Below are 13,227 nucleotides of genomic sequence, written 5' to 3'. Positions count from 1 at the left end.
AATCATGAAACCCTAGTTATTTATGGGGACAAACCTAGCACGAACCTTCATCTTATCTCGTGCATTAAAGCGCAAAAGTACCTACGAAGGAAGGACTTGACGTTCCTGGCTCACATAGTAGACAAATCCAAGAAAGAGGTCAACATTCAAGACATTCCAGTAGCTTGTGAGTTCCCAGATGTCTTCCCTGATAATCTTCCAGGGATACCCCCAGAAAGACAAGTCGAGTTTCGAATTGACCTTGTACCAGGAGCTACCCCCATCGCCAAATCGCCCTACAGATTGGCTCTTGCGGAGATGCAAGAGCTGTCCAGCCAACTCAGTGAGCTTTTGGATAAAGGATTCATCCGGCCCAGTTTCTCACCTTGGGGAGCTCCAGTTTTCTTTGTCAATAAGAAAGACGGTACCTTCAGGATGTGTATCGACTACAGAGAACTTAACAAGCTCATTATCAAAAACCAATATCCACTTCCACGAATCGATAACCTATTTGACCAGCTCCAAGGAGCCAGTCACTTCTCAAAGATAGATATGCGATCTGGATACCACCAATTCAAGGTCCGAGAGGAGGATATTCCAAAAACCGCCTTCCGAACTCGTTACGGACATTATGAATTTGTCTTAATGCCCTTCGGTCTAACGAATGCTCTTGCCGCATTCATGGACCCAATGAATCGAATATGCCGACCTTTTCTTGATAACTTCGTTATCGTTTTCATCGATGATATCCTCGTATATTCCCGAAACGAAGAAGAACACGGCCAACACCGTCGACAAATCCTGGAAACCCTACGAACCAAAAAGTTATACGCAAAACTCTCCAAGTGCGAGTTTTGGCTCTGAAGTGTGAACTTTTTGGGACATGTCGTTAGTCAGGAAGGAATTCATGTGGATCCTTCTAAAATCCAAGCCATCGAAGGATGGGCAATTCCAACAACAGCCACAGAAATTCGCCAATTTCTGGGTCTCGCAGGCTATTACAGGAGATTCATCCAGAACTTCTCTAAGACAGCCAAACCTCTTACCATGCTTACACAAAAGGGCGTACCCTTTGTATGGACAGACAAGCAGGAAGCCGCGTTTCGATCTCTGAAGCAAGCACTCTGCAGTGCGCCGGTGCTATCGCTACCCGAAGGAACGGAAGACTTTATAGTCTACTGCGATGCGTCAAATCAGGGTTTAGGCTGTGTACTCATGCAGCGTGGAAAGGTGATAGCTTACGCGTCCCGACAACTAAAGACTCACGAAGTGAATTAAACGACCCACGATCTGGAGCTGGGAGCAATGGTCTTCGCCCTGAAGATTTAGAGGCACTACCTTTACAGTACTAAGTGCACCATCTTCACCGACCACAAGAGTCTCCAACACATCTTGAATCAAAAAGAGCTAAACATGAGGCAACGAAGATGGGCCGAACTGCTAAACGACTACGAGTGCGAAATCAAGTACCACCCAGGCAAGGCAAACGTGGTAGCCGATGCCTTGATTCGAAAAGAATACTCAAATCGTTGTGTGAAAACTCTCTCGATAACCATCCAATCCCACCTGACCTCGCAAATCAGAACAGCCCAGTCAGATGCCATGAAGGCGGAAAACAAATCAAGTGAAGCGCTGCATGGAATGGAGAAGAACTTGGAGGTGAGGAAAGATGGGACATATTACTTCATGAACCGCATATGGGTCCCTAAAGAAGGGGGATTCAGAGAGGTAGTCATGAACGAAGCCCACAAGACGCGATACTCCATCCATCCGGGTTCAGACAAAATGTACTTGGATGTTAAGCAACATTATTGGTGGCCTAATATGAAGGTAGAGATTGCCACTTACGTTAGCAAATGCCTTACTTGTGCTAAAGTAAAGGTGGAATATCGGAAGCCCTCCGGATTACTACAGCAACCAATAATTCCAGAGTGGAAATGGGAAAGGATTACCATTGATTTTGTGACCAAACTACCCAAGTCGACGGATGGTTTGGAAACGATCTGGGTAATAGTTGATAGACAAACAAAATCCGCCCATTTCCTACCAATAAAAGAATGATATAAGAAGGAGCGTCTGACAAGAATCTACATCAAGGAAATCGTGAGACTCCACGGAATACTTGTATCTATCATCTCAGATAGAGATAGCAGGTTTACATCCCGCTTTTGGTAATCGCTTCAAAAAGCTATGGGAACACAACTCGACATGAGCAGTGCCTACCACCCGCAAACGGTTGGCCAAAGCGAGCGAACCATCCAAATGCTAGAAGATATGCTTTGCGCGTGCGTAATATACTTTGGAAAATCATGGGATACCCACTTGCCTTTGATCGAGTTCTCATACAACAACAGTTATCACTCGAGTATCAAAGTTGCTCCTTTTGAAGCATTACAAGGGCGTAAATGTAGATCACCGTTGTGCTGGGCTGAGGTAGGAGACACCCAACTAGCGGGAGGGCAGACTCCAAAAAATGCCCTTGGAGTTTCAAGTCGGAGATAGGGTGCTACTAAAAGTCTCTCCTTGAAAGGGGTGATTCGTTTTGGGAAGTGGGACAAACTGAACCCTCGATACATTGGACCCTTCGAGATTCTTGCCCGAATCGGTCCAGTGGCTTATAGACTGCAACTACCCACCGAGCTCAACAGTGTACACCCTGTTTTCCACGTCTCCAACTTGAAGAAGTGCTTATCCGAGGAGAATCTCGTCATCCCATTAGAAGAAATTGAAATCAATGAGAATCTCCTATTCATCGAGGAACTAGTTGAAATCATGGACATGGAGGTGAAGCCTACCAAGCAGAGCCGCATTCCGATCGTGAAAGTTCGATGGAACGCAAGACACAGGCTAGAATTCACATGGGAACGCGAAGATCAAATGAAACAGAAGTACCCTCATCTATTTTCGCATTCTCAAGTCTAGCTTTCAAAAGAATTTCGGGACGAAATTCCCTCTAATGGGGGGATGATGTCACAACAAGGAATTTTGAGGCCTTGTAACTACAAGACTTATATCAATTATGAATCAACAATATGAAAGCATGTATGATGCTTATTCAATAACAACAAAACCTCATCAAATACTTCATTCAAGCACTACAAATAGTCAACAAAGAATTGGAAACCCTTGAAATCCCGGTTTAAGTCCATTTTGGACTAGGATTTTCTTATTGGGCCTAATGGACCAATGAGCTTCCAGTTTAACTATCTTGAACCTAGAACTCTCAAATGGGCCCTAATTGGACCCATATACATGAGACTTAACATTTTTGGGCCTTATGAACCCAAAATAAACTAGGTTAACTTTAATGGGTCACAACCAATTTAATTTAGCACTAAGAGGACACAAAAATTATACATTGATTTATTTGGGCCAGGCATCATCTAAATTAACTATAATATGGGCTTAAGGGCAAAAAGCACAAATTTTCTCTCTTCCCCTCTCCATTCTCGACCCAAACCCACAAAGAAAGAGGAGTTGACTTTTGGTAGCCACCTCACCATTATCTCTTGGATTCCCATGCTAAGGCCTCATATCTCCATGCAACAATCCCATCACCACTCTCTCCTCCTCTCACTTTTCTTCTCTCGGCCGAACACAACACACACACCGCACCAAAAAAACTCTCTCTAAACCACTCTCAAGACCATCTTCTTCTCCTTTGAAGATCTTGAAAATTTGGCTTGAAGTCTAAGGATTTTCATCAAGTAATTCATCATCTAAGGTAAGATGATGACTAATCCATGATCTAGCTACTTTATTTCATCAAAATCTCTTCTCAACCTAATCCAACTCGTGATCTTGCACCTTAGAAGCATCTAAGTTCGAGATCCTCCAAGAAGACTTGCTAGGATCAAAATTTCTTCATCTTTTCCTTCAAAAACTGAAACCACAACTCAAGGTGAGCTCCATACCCCTCTCTTTTTGGTTTTCATATGTTTTATGGGGGATAATACAAAAAAAAATGTGTAGATCTATGTGTATGTGTATGCTATGTGTGATTTTATGTGTTTTTGTGATGAATATGTAACCAAAAGGAGTGTTAACTCGAGATCTATGACATGAGAAAGGAAACAAACATAATCTATGTTATTTTACACTAAATGAGTCAAGAATAATAGCTTATAATATTATGATGAACATATTTTAACATAAAACCCATTTTAGGGCTTATATTGTCAAATATACAAAACTTGGGTTAAAAATTGCCAAGTCACAGTTTCTTAAGGGCCAAAAGAGTCAAAACACTTTCCATAATTGTTTTTCAGAATAATAAAATTTTTAAAGAACTTGAAATGTAAAATTTTAGCTTAATGGGCTAATTTTGGGCTTTTTGGCCCAATAAGCCCAATATTGCGAAAAATTGATAATTGAAGGGGCTGAAATGAAAATTTATTCATAATAGGAGATAAAAAGTGTAACAAATCTATCTCAAGGGTCAAAAATGCTTTTCACTACCAAAAAGGACCAAAAATGTAAGGTTTTTAGATTTTGGGCCAAAACTGTAAAAGTTGCGAAAAATAGGGTTTTAACCGAGAAATACCATTCTGGGAGGGCTAAATCTGTTAACAAAATAAATTTTGGGTTAAAACTATCTTTTCAACAAGTTTATGATGCAAAAATGTCAAGAAAATGTTTTAAGTACTAAAAATGAAATTCTTTTATATAAAGGGCTAAAATTATTATTTTTATAAAAAGAAAGGTAGTGAAAAGGTCAAACTCCTACTTTTAAACAAATTAATTCATTAAGTCAAAATTCAAAATCCACCACTACCGACAAAATGGAAGACGAATACACATTTAACACCAAATATCGTTATAAACGAATTGATTCGGTCTCGAATCAATACAAAACAACAATCGTTAAGTCAAAACACTTCAATAAATAGTTTTTTTTATTAAATATGATTATTTTTATATAAAATTGTTATTTTATATAAAAATGGAGTTTATAAAAGGATGTTGTAACATTTTATAAAAATAAGTAGTTTTTATGAAATACGATTATTTTTATATAAATTTTTTATTTTATATAAAAATGGAGTTTATAGAAAGACCATGTCACATTTTATAAAATGAGTAGTTTTTATAAAATATGATTATTTTTATATAAAATTGATATTTTATATAAAAACGAGTTTATCAGGAGATCTTGTAGTATTTTATAAAAATGAGTAGTTTTATAGAATATGATTGTTTATATAAAATAAGATAGTTTATATAAAAAGAAAACTTATGAAAAGGGTATTAACGCTTCAAGAAAACAAATAATTGAAGTAATATATTTATGCTTTCAATGATATATACATATATATTTACATAATCTTAAAAATATATGTATAATAGTGTATGTACAATTATATATCCGAATGTGACGATAAAGAAATGCAAACATTGTTAAGGCTCGAAATACAAATGACGATAAAAATCTTAAACTTAACAATTTAAGGATATTTTGTATGAGAAACACTTCATCACTAAGAACTCAAAAACTTAGTACAAAGCCATATGTGTTATAACCGTTAATCCGAAAGGAACGTGGAACATTGGTATAGATCTATACGGGTTGACAGCCCCGCCTGCGATTGCTAGCTACAACCATCGTCTGACGAGTCAAAACGGCCGTAATCGTTCAGTCACTTATATATTTCACAACGTCGATGAAGTGTTGTGATGTTCACAATACATATGCTCACCTTACTGCTTACAGAGGCTTGCGCGTCCATAGTTCGGTTATAGGCTCATACTAGAACCCATAAATTTTACAATAGAAGTTTTATCGTTAAAAGGGAACTTTTGAACAAAATGGATAAGTGTTGAAAATATTATTATATACAATTCGTATTTATAATATTTTCAGCACGATACTCACGACTCATGATTTCTTGGTTATGAACAATGAACCAAACTATTTTACTTGTATGGGATTACAAGTGGGGACAAAATACAAACTTATAATCTTAAAAGGTCACAAATGTATTTTTTATTATAAACCATTGGAGTCTAAACCTATAAAGCTCACCAACATTTTTTTTACGTATTTTTAAAACGTATGTATCTTCAGGAACTTAAAAGTTGGAAGAACGACTATAGGGTAAGGAGAATATTTATCCTTAAATAAACTATTGACCGAGTAACCGGTCCTCTTGTTATATGCTTTATAGAACTTGAATTATGTATTAGTCGTCCTTTGGGATTTACTAAACAATGTATTTCTTCTTTTTCATACTTTGGAAGAATGTAATGTTATTTTAATCCTGTAATATTTGATGTATGTTGTTAACAATGAACCAACGTTTCATGTCGCAACCCCGGTGATTCCGCCATCGGTCGGGTTTGACAACGATGTAGTGGAAATTATAATCCTTACACTACATGAGAAATTCATAACAAAGGCTACAAATACAAATTTTTGGTGAATTCGTGACCAAATACAACAAATTCCATACCAGGCCTAAAACGCCCAACTTTTAACGAAAAGAATTTTGGGATCAACCTAATTTTTGTATAATATATTATTATTTTTTTGATAATAATGATTTTATTAACAATTTAAATTTTTATAATTCAAATTAAATATTTATACATCATTTATACCATATTTTCTTTATAAAAATACCAAACTTTTTATAAAGAATATCATCTTTTTATAAAAATTACCCCACTTTTATAAATTACCTAGATTTTTATAAAAATAAGAAGAGTTGACTTAGTGACATGAGTGTTACATCTTTTCCCAATATAAAACATTAACCAACATGTATCAAGACCATTATCCAACATATAACAATGCAAACATCACCTCACCCCACCCCTTACCCCTCCTACCCACCCCACCACCCTACCTCCCCCATAAATTCCGTTAACCTCTCTCCCCCCTCTCTCCTCGTCTTCATCTCTCACTTCATCTTCTTCATTCCTTCATAATCCTCTCAAGAACAAGTTCAAGTCTTCCAAAGATCCATCCCTCCAAGTTGGTTCTTACGATTTTTGGTAAGCATTCCTTGTTAATCTAGTGGTTTTATACATATTCGTACTTGTTTTGTTACATTTACACACATTTATATGTGTTATTATCTATAGGGTAATACCATCTTCAAGTGTTCTAAGCTTGAGGATCTTCATGTTCATCTCTTTATCCACTAAGAAATCCACTCAAGGTGAGTTGATACCACTCATTTTCGTTTTTATCTAATTTTTATGGGGGGGGGGGGGGGATACAAGCAAAAAAACTTATTTGGATGATCTAAAGGCATTGCAAACTAAAAATACTAGTTATGTCACTAAAACATGTCTAGGCTTAAAAATTAGTATTTTACAGAAAATTTGTGGCCTGTTCATCAATTGTTTTTCCCCGCTTAAACTTCATATATTTCAAAACTATTTAATATGAAAATAGTTCAGGTCTCTACCTTTTTTAGGACTACTTGCACGTATTCATACGATTTTTCTACAATATATAGTGATTTTTGCAAAACTGCCTATTATTTGAGAACATTTTCGGACCAGTCTACAAAAATGAATGTTTTCACTTAGGAACCACTTAAGGTTAGGGAAAAAGATTATGGACAAAGTAGACTCATTTTCTAAGCTCTGAGAGTACGGATACAAATTTCGACTTACGATGAATTTTCTATAATTTTTCTAAAAACAGGGACAGAAAAGTCAAAAACTACAAATTGTCCTTATCATACTAAATGTTTTGTACTTGTGTTTAGATGTAAGTTTATATGTTATAATCTTTTAAAATATATAGAGAAGATAACCTACATGTATTTATATATTTGAGTATATAACTGGACTTAAGATACATTCATAATAAACTAAAATTGGTATAGTTTGGGAGTCACAAAACCACACTATCATTTCAGAAGATCTATATAATTATTCAACGGTATAACTATTCCATTTTACAAGAAAAGGAGTTATAGTTCAAGTAAATATGTTGATGCTCTTGTGAGAAATTCTCTTTACCGTACCTACCTAGTGTACACTTTAAGTCCTACATTATAACCAGAGTCTTCTGGAGGGAGAGCGAGATAGTTGTGTATAGAATTATACACGACTGACAACCCCACACCTCAGTTGTTCGCTACAGTTAGACCGAAAAGTCTAGGGTGACAAATGTCTTACCGACTCCGACGCCTGAAGAACGTCGTCTTCAGGCATATCAGTCGTAATATCATGGTTATAAGAACTCACATAGAGATTAGCAAAACTATTTGGTTTACAGGAAGCTTATACTTCATCAGTTTTATTAAAAGAAATGAAATTATATACTATTTTCTGTACAATATTCACTTCCATCATGGTCTTAGGGTTTAAGACTATAGTTCACTTTAAGAAAATATTGGATTTTCTGGATATATACATTATTACTTTTCAAGGAGAAGACAACCACAGACTGTTCTAGACAATCCGGTAGAACGCTAGCAGGCTCACAACCTGTAGGTATATTTGAACTACGTGTTCACCAGAAGTACTCTAAATATCCCGGAAACTACGCCTAAAGGATAATATTGGCATATGTGCCTAATTTTTGAACTACGTGTTCACCGGATGTATTCCAAAAATCCCTGTAGCTATGCAATTAGCGCCTTATGAGAGAACATTGGTAGCTATGGACTTAGTACCTAATGGATAGTATAGGCAGTTGTGCCTAACATATAACATTGGTAGCTATAGACTTAGTGTCTGTTGGATAAACCCTGACATCAATGGACTTCGTGACTATTCCTTAGGGCAGTCCTTAGGAATAAATAAATTATGAATAATGTAAATCCTTAAGAATAAATAACATAATAGGGATGGGAAGCTGGGTTTATTGTTTAATAATTAAACATAATAATTATATTATTGTGGGTTGAAAATCGTATGTACTCACCAGGTTTCCCACCTGACCCACTCATTTTAATTGTATCACATGTGTCGATATGAAACTGCATTATACTAAGAGATTAAAGGGGATGTGAATCACTAGTGTAAATAAATGTAAGGTCTGTTTATGCTTATGTTTCTGTATTGACGATGACATCCCAAAGTTTGAATATAAACAAAAATACATTGTCTTCGGAACTGCTTTGATGATATATATTTTGGGATCAAATTCCGCACCAGCAACAGACTAACCCCACCATAAAAATTGTCTGCGTTTAAGGTACGCCCTACGATTTCCTCAAAAACCCTATACGACAAAAAAAAAATCAAAGGACTTACCGATGACTATGACATCAGTTAGGTGTTAGACAAGAAAAGGGGAAGAAGATGAAAGTCGCCATCGATGTGGGGGTTGAGCAACCTGGTGGTTGAATGAAAATTGATTGCGTTTGGAGAAGAGGAAGAAGGATTGTGTTTGGGGACATAGGGACTTCTAATTCGTTGACCATGAAATATTTTAATGCAGAGTTCAAAATTTAAGAGAAAATAAAAAGCCATGTTTAAATTTTTATTTAAAAAAAACCACACAGACTAAATATAAACGGTGAAACCGGAATCAAATTGCATAATTCCTCTATTTAATAGGTAAAATGTTATTTTTAGGGCCAATTGTGCAAGAAAATTACTTTAGTGACTAAATCGAACAATTGACGAAACGTTAATGTGCTACAATGATATTTTTCCCATAAAATTAATGGTTATTCTTTAATAAATATTATTTCCAAATTTTAAAAATTCATGCAAAATTTTTGGACATTACAAATTCCCACCCCCTTAAACACGTTCATTTTTTTTAATACATATAACTCCAATTTAATAATAAGTACCCATGTACTAGTTGCACATAAATCATGTATTATCGAATGCGATAACAAAATTTTGAAATTTAAAGGCCTCATTTTTTGTATTTGTCCCTAGCCTCAAATTGGCTTGGACCTCTGTACACTTCCGACAAACCCCATACCCTACAAGTGCCATCACCGAGCCTTCGCCTTAGTGCGATATCGGTAGAACTTTTGTTTTTGATAACAAATTAATAATGGATCTCATCGAGCAAAAAATATGGCTACCGGCGCAATCAGAACATATATTTTACGATGAATAGACGGGTTGATACGGTCACATGCGTCAAGGTGAGAAAAATAACGGGTTTTATTTGTTTTTTATTATGGTGTCTACAGAGCATCCTTTTAAGGGTGTTACCATGTTATCGTGAGAACCTTCAAAACAACGGCATTGTACATCTTAAAATATGATATATTTTTACGCTATAAAAAAAAGTGGATGAAAGTTAATTCCAAAATTAAATGGGTTTTGCAGATATGGATTAGTTTGTGATAACGACAAGTTTGTTTAAGGAGACTGAGTTTGTATGTCATACAATTTGTACATGATAATAAATGCGTGATATCTTCTATGAGTGATATGTTTTAAGATTTCTTTCTTACCCTATATATAATTAAAAAGCGCACGCGCTCAGAAAATACATTGACAATTAATTCGAAAATCAAATGGAATTTCAGAAACCAATAGTTATCGCATTTTTGTTATTAACCCAAGTCATTAGAGTCTTCGCTGATTGCAGTTGTGAAGACGAAGAAATCCACGGCAACAAAAGCGAAACCCTTAAGTACAAATTAATCGCACTTGCTTCCATATTGATTGCGGGCGGAATCGGCGTATCTCTACCTTTCGCTGGCAAAATCTTGCCGGCCTTACGCCAAGAGAAGGATGGTTTCTTCTTTGTAAAATCATTCGCTGCCGGCGTAATGCTCGCTACAGGGTTTATCCATATACTTCCAGACGCGTTCGAGAGCCTGACTTCTCCGTGTTTGAAAGAACAGGTGTGGGGGGATTTTCCATTTACTGGGTTTGTGGCTATGGTTGCAACCATTGTGACGTTGATGTTTGAGAGCTGGTCAGCGGCATGCCAGCCTAAAAATCAGACGGTAGCAGTTGAAGGGGTTGACGATGAAGAAAAGAACGTTGGGGTTGTGACTGTTCACATGCATGCAACCCATCACCATTCTCACGCCAATGATAATATCCAAGTTTATCGATATCGGATTATTTCCCAGGTAAATTACTAGATCTTTCAAATCTTTTTCTTTCTTTTGAACGACAAAGTTGATTGAAATAAAAATAGCTAGGCTGCAAACAGATAAATTATTATAGACACTAACTAAGATGAACCAATCGACAATAGCCAGAGAAAACTGTCTACTTTTAAATAGCCATGAGTCACACCATTATCAATAGGCAATAGCAAACTTTCAAGATGCATCAACAATAGCATTGTAATTTTGAGGTTGTAACAAACCAAGGCAATGTATTTCCACTATCCAGATTGCTAATATGCTATTATCTATATAAGATTGAAAGTTCACTGATGAGTTAATGACTTTTAATAACAACCTAATAATCTGGGGAAAAATCTTTTTAATGGAGAGTTCAATGCTGACTTATGGATGGAGTAATGACAGTTTAACTTATTAATACCGAGATAGTTGGTAAGAAGACATGATCTAAAAATTCAGTTTTTAATATGATATAAATATTTGAATTAGAATCTTGTAGGAAGACAAGCACATATATCATTTAAGCATAGATGGTAAGATTCATTAAATAAATAAGTTGATCCGATTATATTAATGTGTTATATAGTCGATATCCTTTAGTTATGTCTATAATTAAACTTTAAGGCGGGTTACAAGAAGTAATATATTGGTGAAAATATTATTTATCTTTTGGATCGCAGGTGCTGGAATTAGGAATTGTCGCTCATTCAATAATTATAGGATTATCGTTAGGTGCTTCCAAAAGTCCGGAAACCATAAAACCACTTATTGTTGCCTTGTCATTCCACCAATTTTTCGAAGGATTAGGCCTCGGTGGATGCATCTTTCAGGTACGGATATTATCAACAAATTAGATTTATTTTAGTGTACATAATTGGGTTGAATATCAACTATGGCTACGTACGAATAAATCCTATATATATATAACATGGTTCACTTATTTCAGGCAAAAATCAATTCACTGGCGATTATATCAATGGGAGCGTTTTTCACCCTTACGACTCCAGGTGGAATTGTAATTGGAATATTGATGAGCAACAGTTATAAAGAAAACAGTACAAATTCTCTTATTGTCGAAGGCGTGTTAAATGCTGCATTTGCTGGAATGTTGATATATATGGCTCTTGTCAACCTAATTTCTCCGGATTTCAATAATCCCAGGATGCAAAACAAGAAGATGCTTCTACTTGGTTCAAATGTTTTTCTTCTTCTTGGTGCCGGCTTGATGTCTCTCCTAGCCAAATGGGCTTGAGAATATATTGTTTTCACTGAACGGATTTGTGAAATTACTATTTCCTGATAATTAAGAGCATTAATTTTACAATTGTTAAAATGTTTCCAGATTCATCATAATCCTCACCATCATCATGCGATTCTTTGTTTCCTTCTGTAGCTCTTTGTATTCTATCTGAGAACTGGTTCTAGATCACATTGATGTAAAGAAAATTTAAATGATTAATGAAACAAAATAATGATTTTAAGGGTTTATAACTATAGTTTTCTGTTACCCACACCGAAAATCTGTGCCAACCTTCTTCCATTAACACCACATCAAGATCAGCACATGGCAGACGGATCTAAATCAGGTGAAACACCATCACAGTGAGAAAAAAAATCGAACCTTTTAGTGTTGTAATTAAAATTACAAAAATGTACCTGGACCTTGTTGAAGTGCATTTATGGTGGACGAGTCCCATAACATCTTTCTAAACACAAAATGTCGATGTAGTTTAATTTCTAGGGTACCAAATTGCCCTGTCTGCATGTCAAAAGCATGAGGTAAACAAACTTGACCTAGAATATGTTAACATCCTCACAACAAACAACGTAAACTTTAGTGACGACAAAAAACATCGCAATTGATGACCCCTGTCGTCTCTAAGGGTCGTCGCTATTACCTCGTAGTTAATACTCGTTTGTCGTCGCAAGTAGCGTCGTTTCTAATAATCATCGTCGCTAAATGTCTCTGCCGTCATTATTGGCGTCGTCTCTATTGGTAATCCGGAAACCGGTCGGAGTTTGTCTGGCTACTCTTCTCGGAATCAGTAGTCGTCGCAATTGGTCAATGTCGTCCCTATAGGTGTCGCTACTAATGTTTTTATTTTTTTGAAAAAAACAATTTATTTATGATATTAGTTTATATATATTATAAAATGCAGATTTGATAAAAATACATAAATAAAAACGTACCACATTACATAAAACATCAAATATACCACATTACATAAACTAT

The 13,227-nt window shown here is 35.9% G+C and overlaps 1 protein-coding gene across 1 annotated transcript; it reads left to right on the top strand.

The window, feature by feature from the left end:
* Positions 1 to 10,427: 10,427 nt before the first annotated feature.
* LOC145090376 (zinc transporter 3-like) lies at positions 10,428 to 12,246 on the top strand. Its single transcript, XM_079028622.1, has 3 exons — positions 10,428 to 10,994; positions 11,675 to 11,824; positions 11,941 to 12,246. The coding sequence occupies exons 1-3, from the start codon at positions 10,428 to 10,430 to the stop codon at positions 12,244 to 12,246; spliced, it is 1,023 nt and encodes a 340-aa protein (XP_078884748.1).
* The last annotated feature ends 981 nt before the right edge of the window (positions 12,247 to 13,227 follow it).

This window comes from Lactuca serriola, chromosome 2, assembly GCF_051521515.1.
Source record: "Lactuca serriola cultivar US96UC23 chromosome 2, Lser_US96UC23_V15, whole genome shotgun sequence".
In the NCBI taxonomy this organism is placed as follows: Eukaryota; Viridiplantae; Streptophyta; class Magnoliopsida; order Asterales; family Asteraceae; genus Lactuca; species Lactuca serriola.
This window is presented reverse-complemented; position numbering and strand designations above follow the sequence as displayed.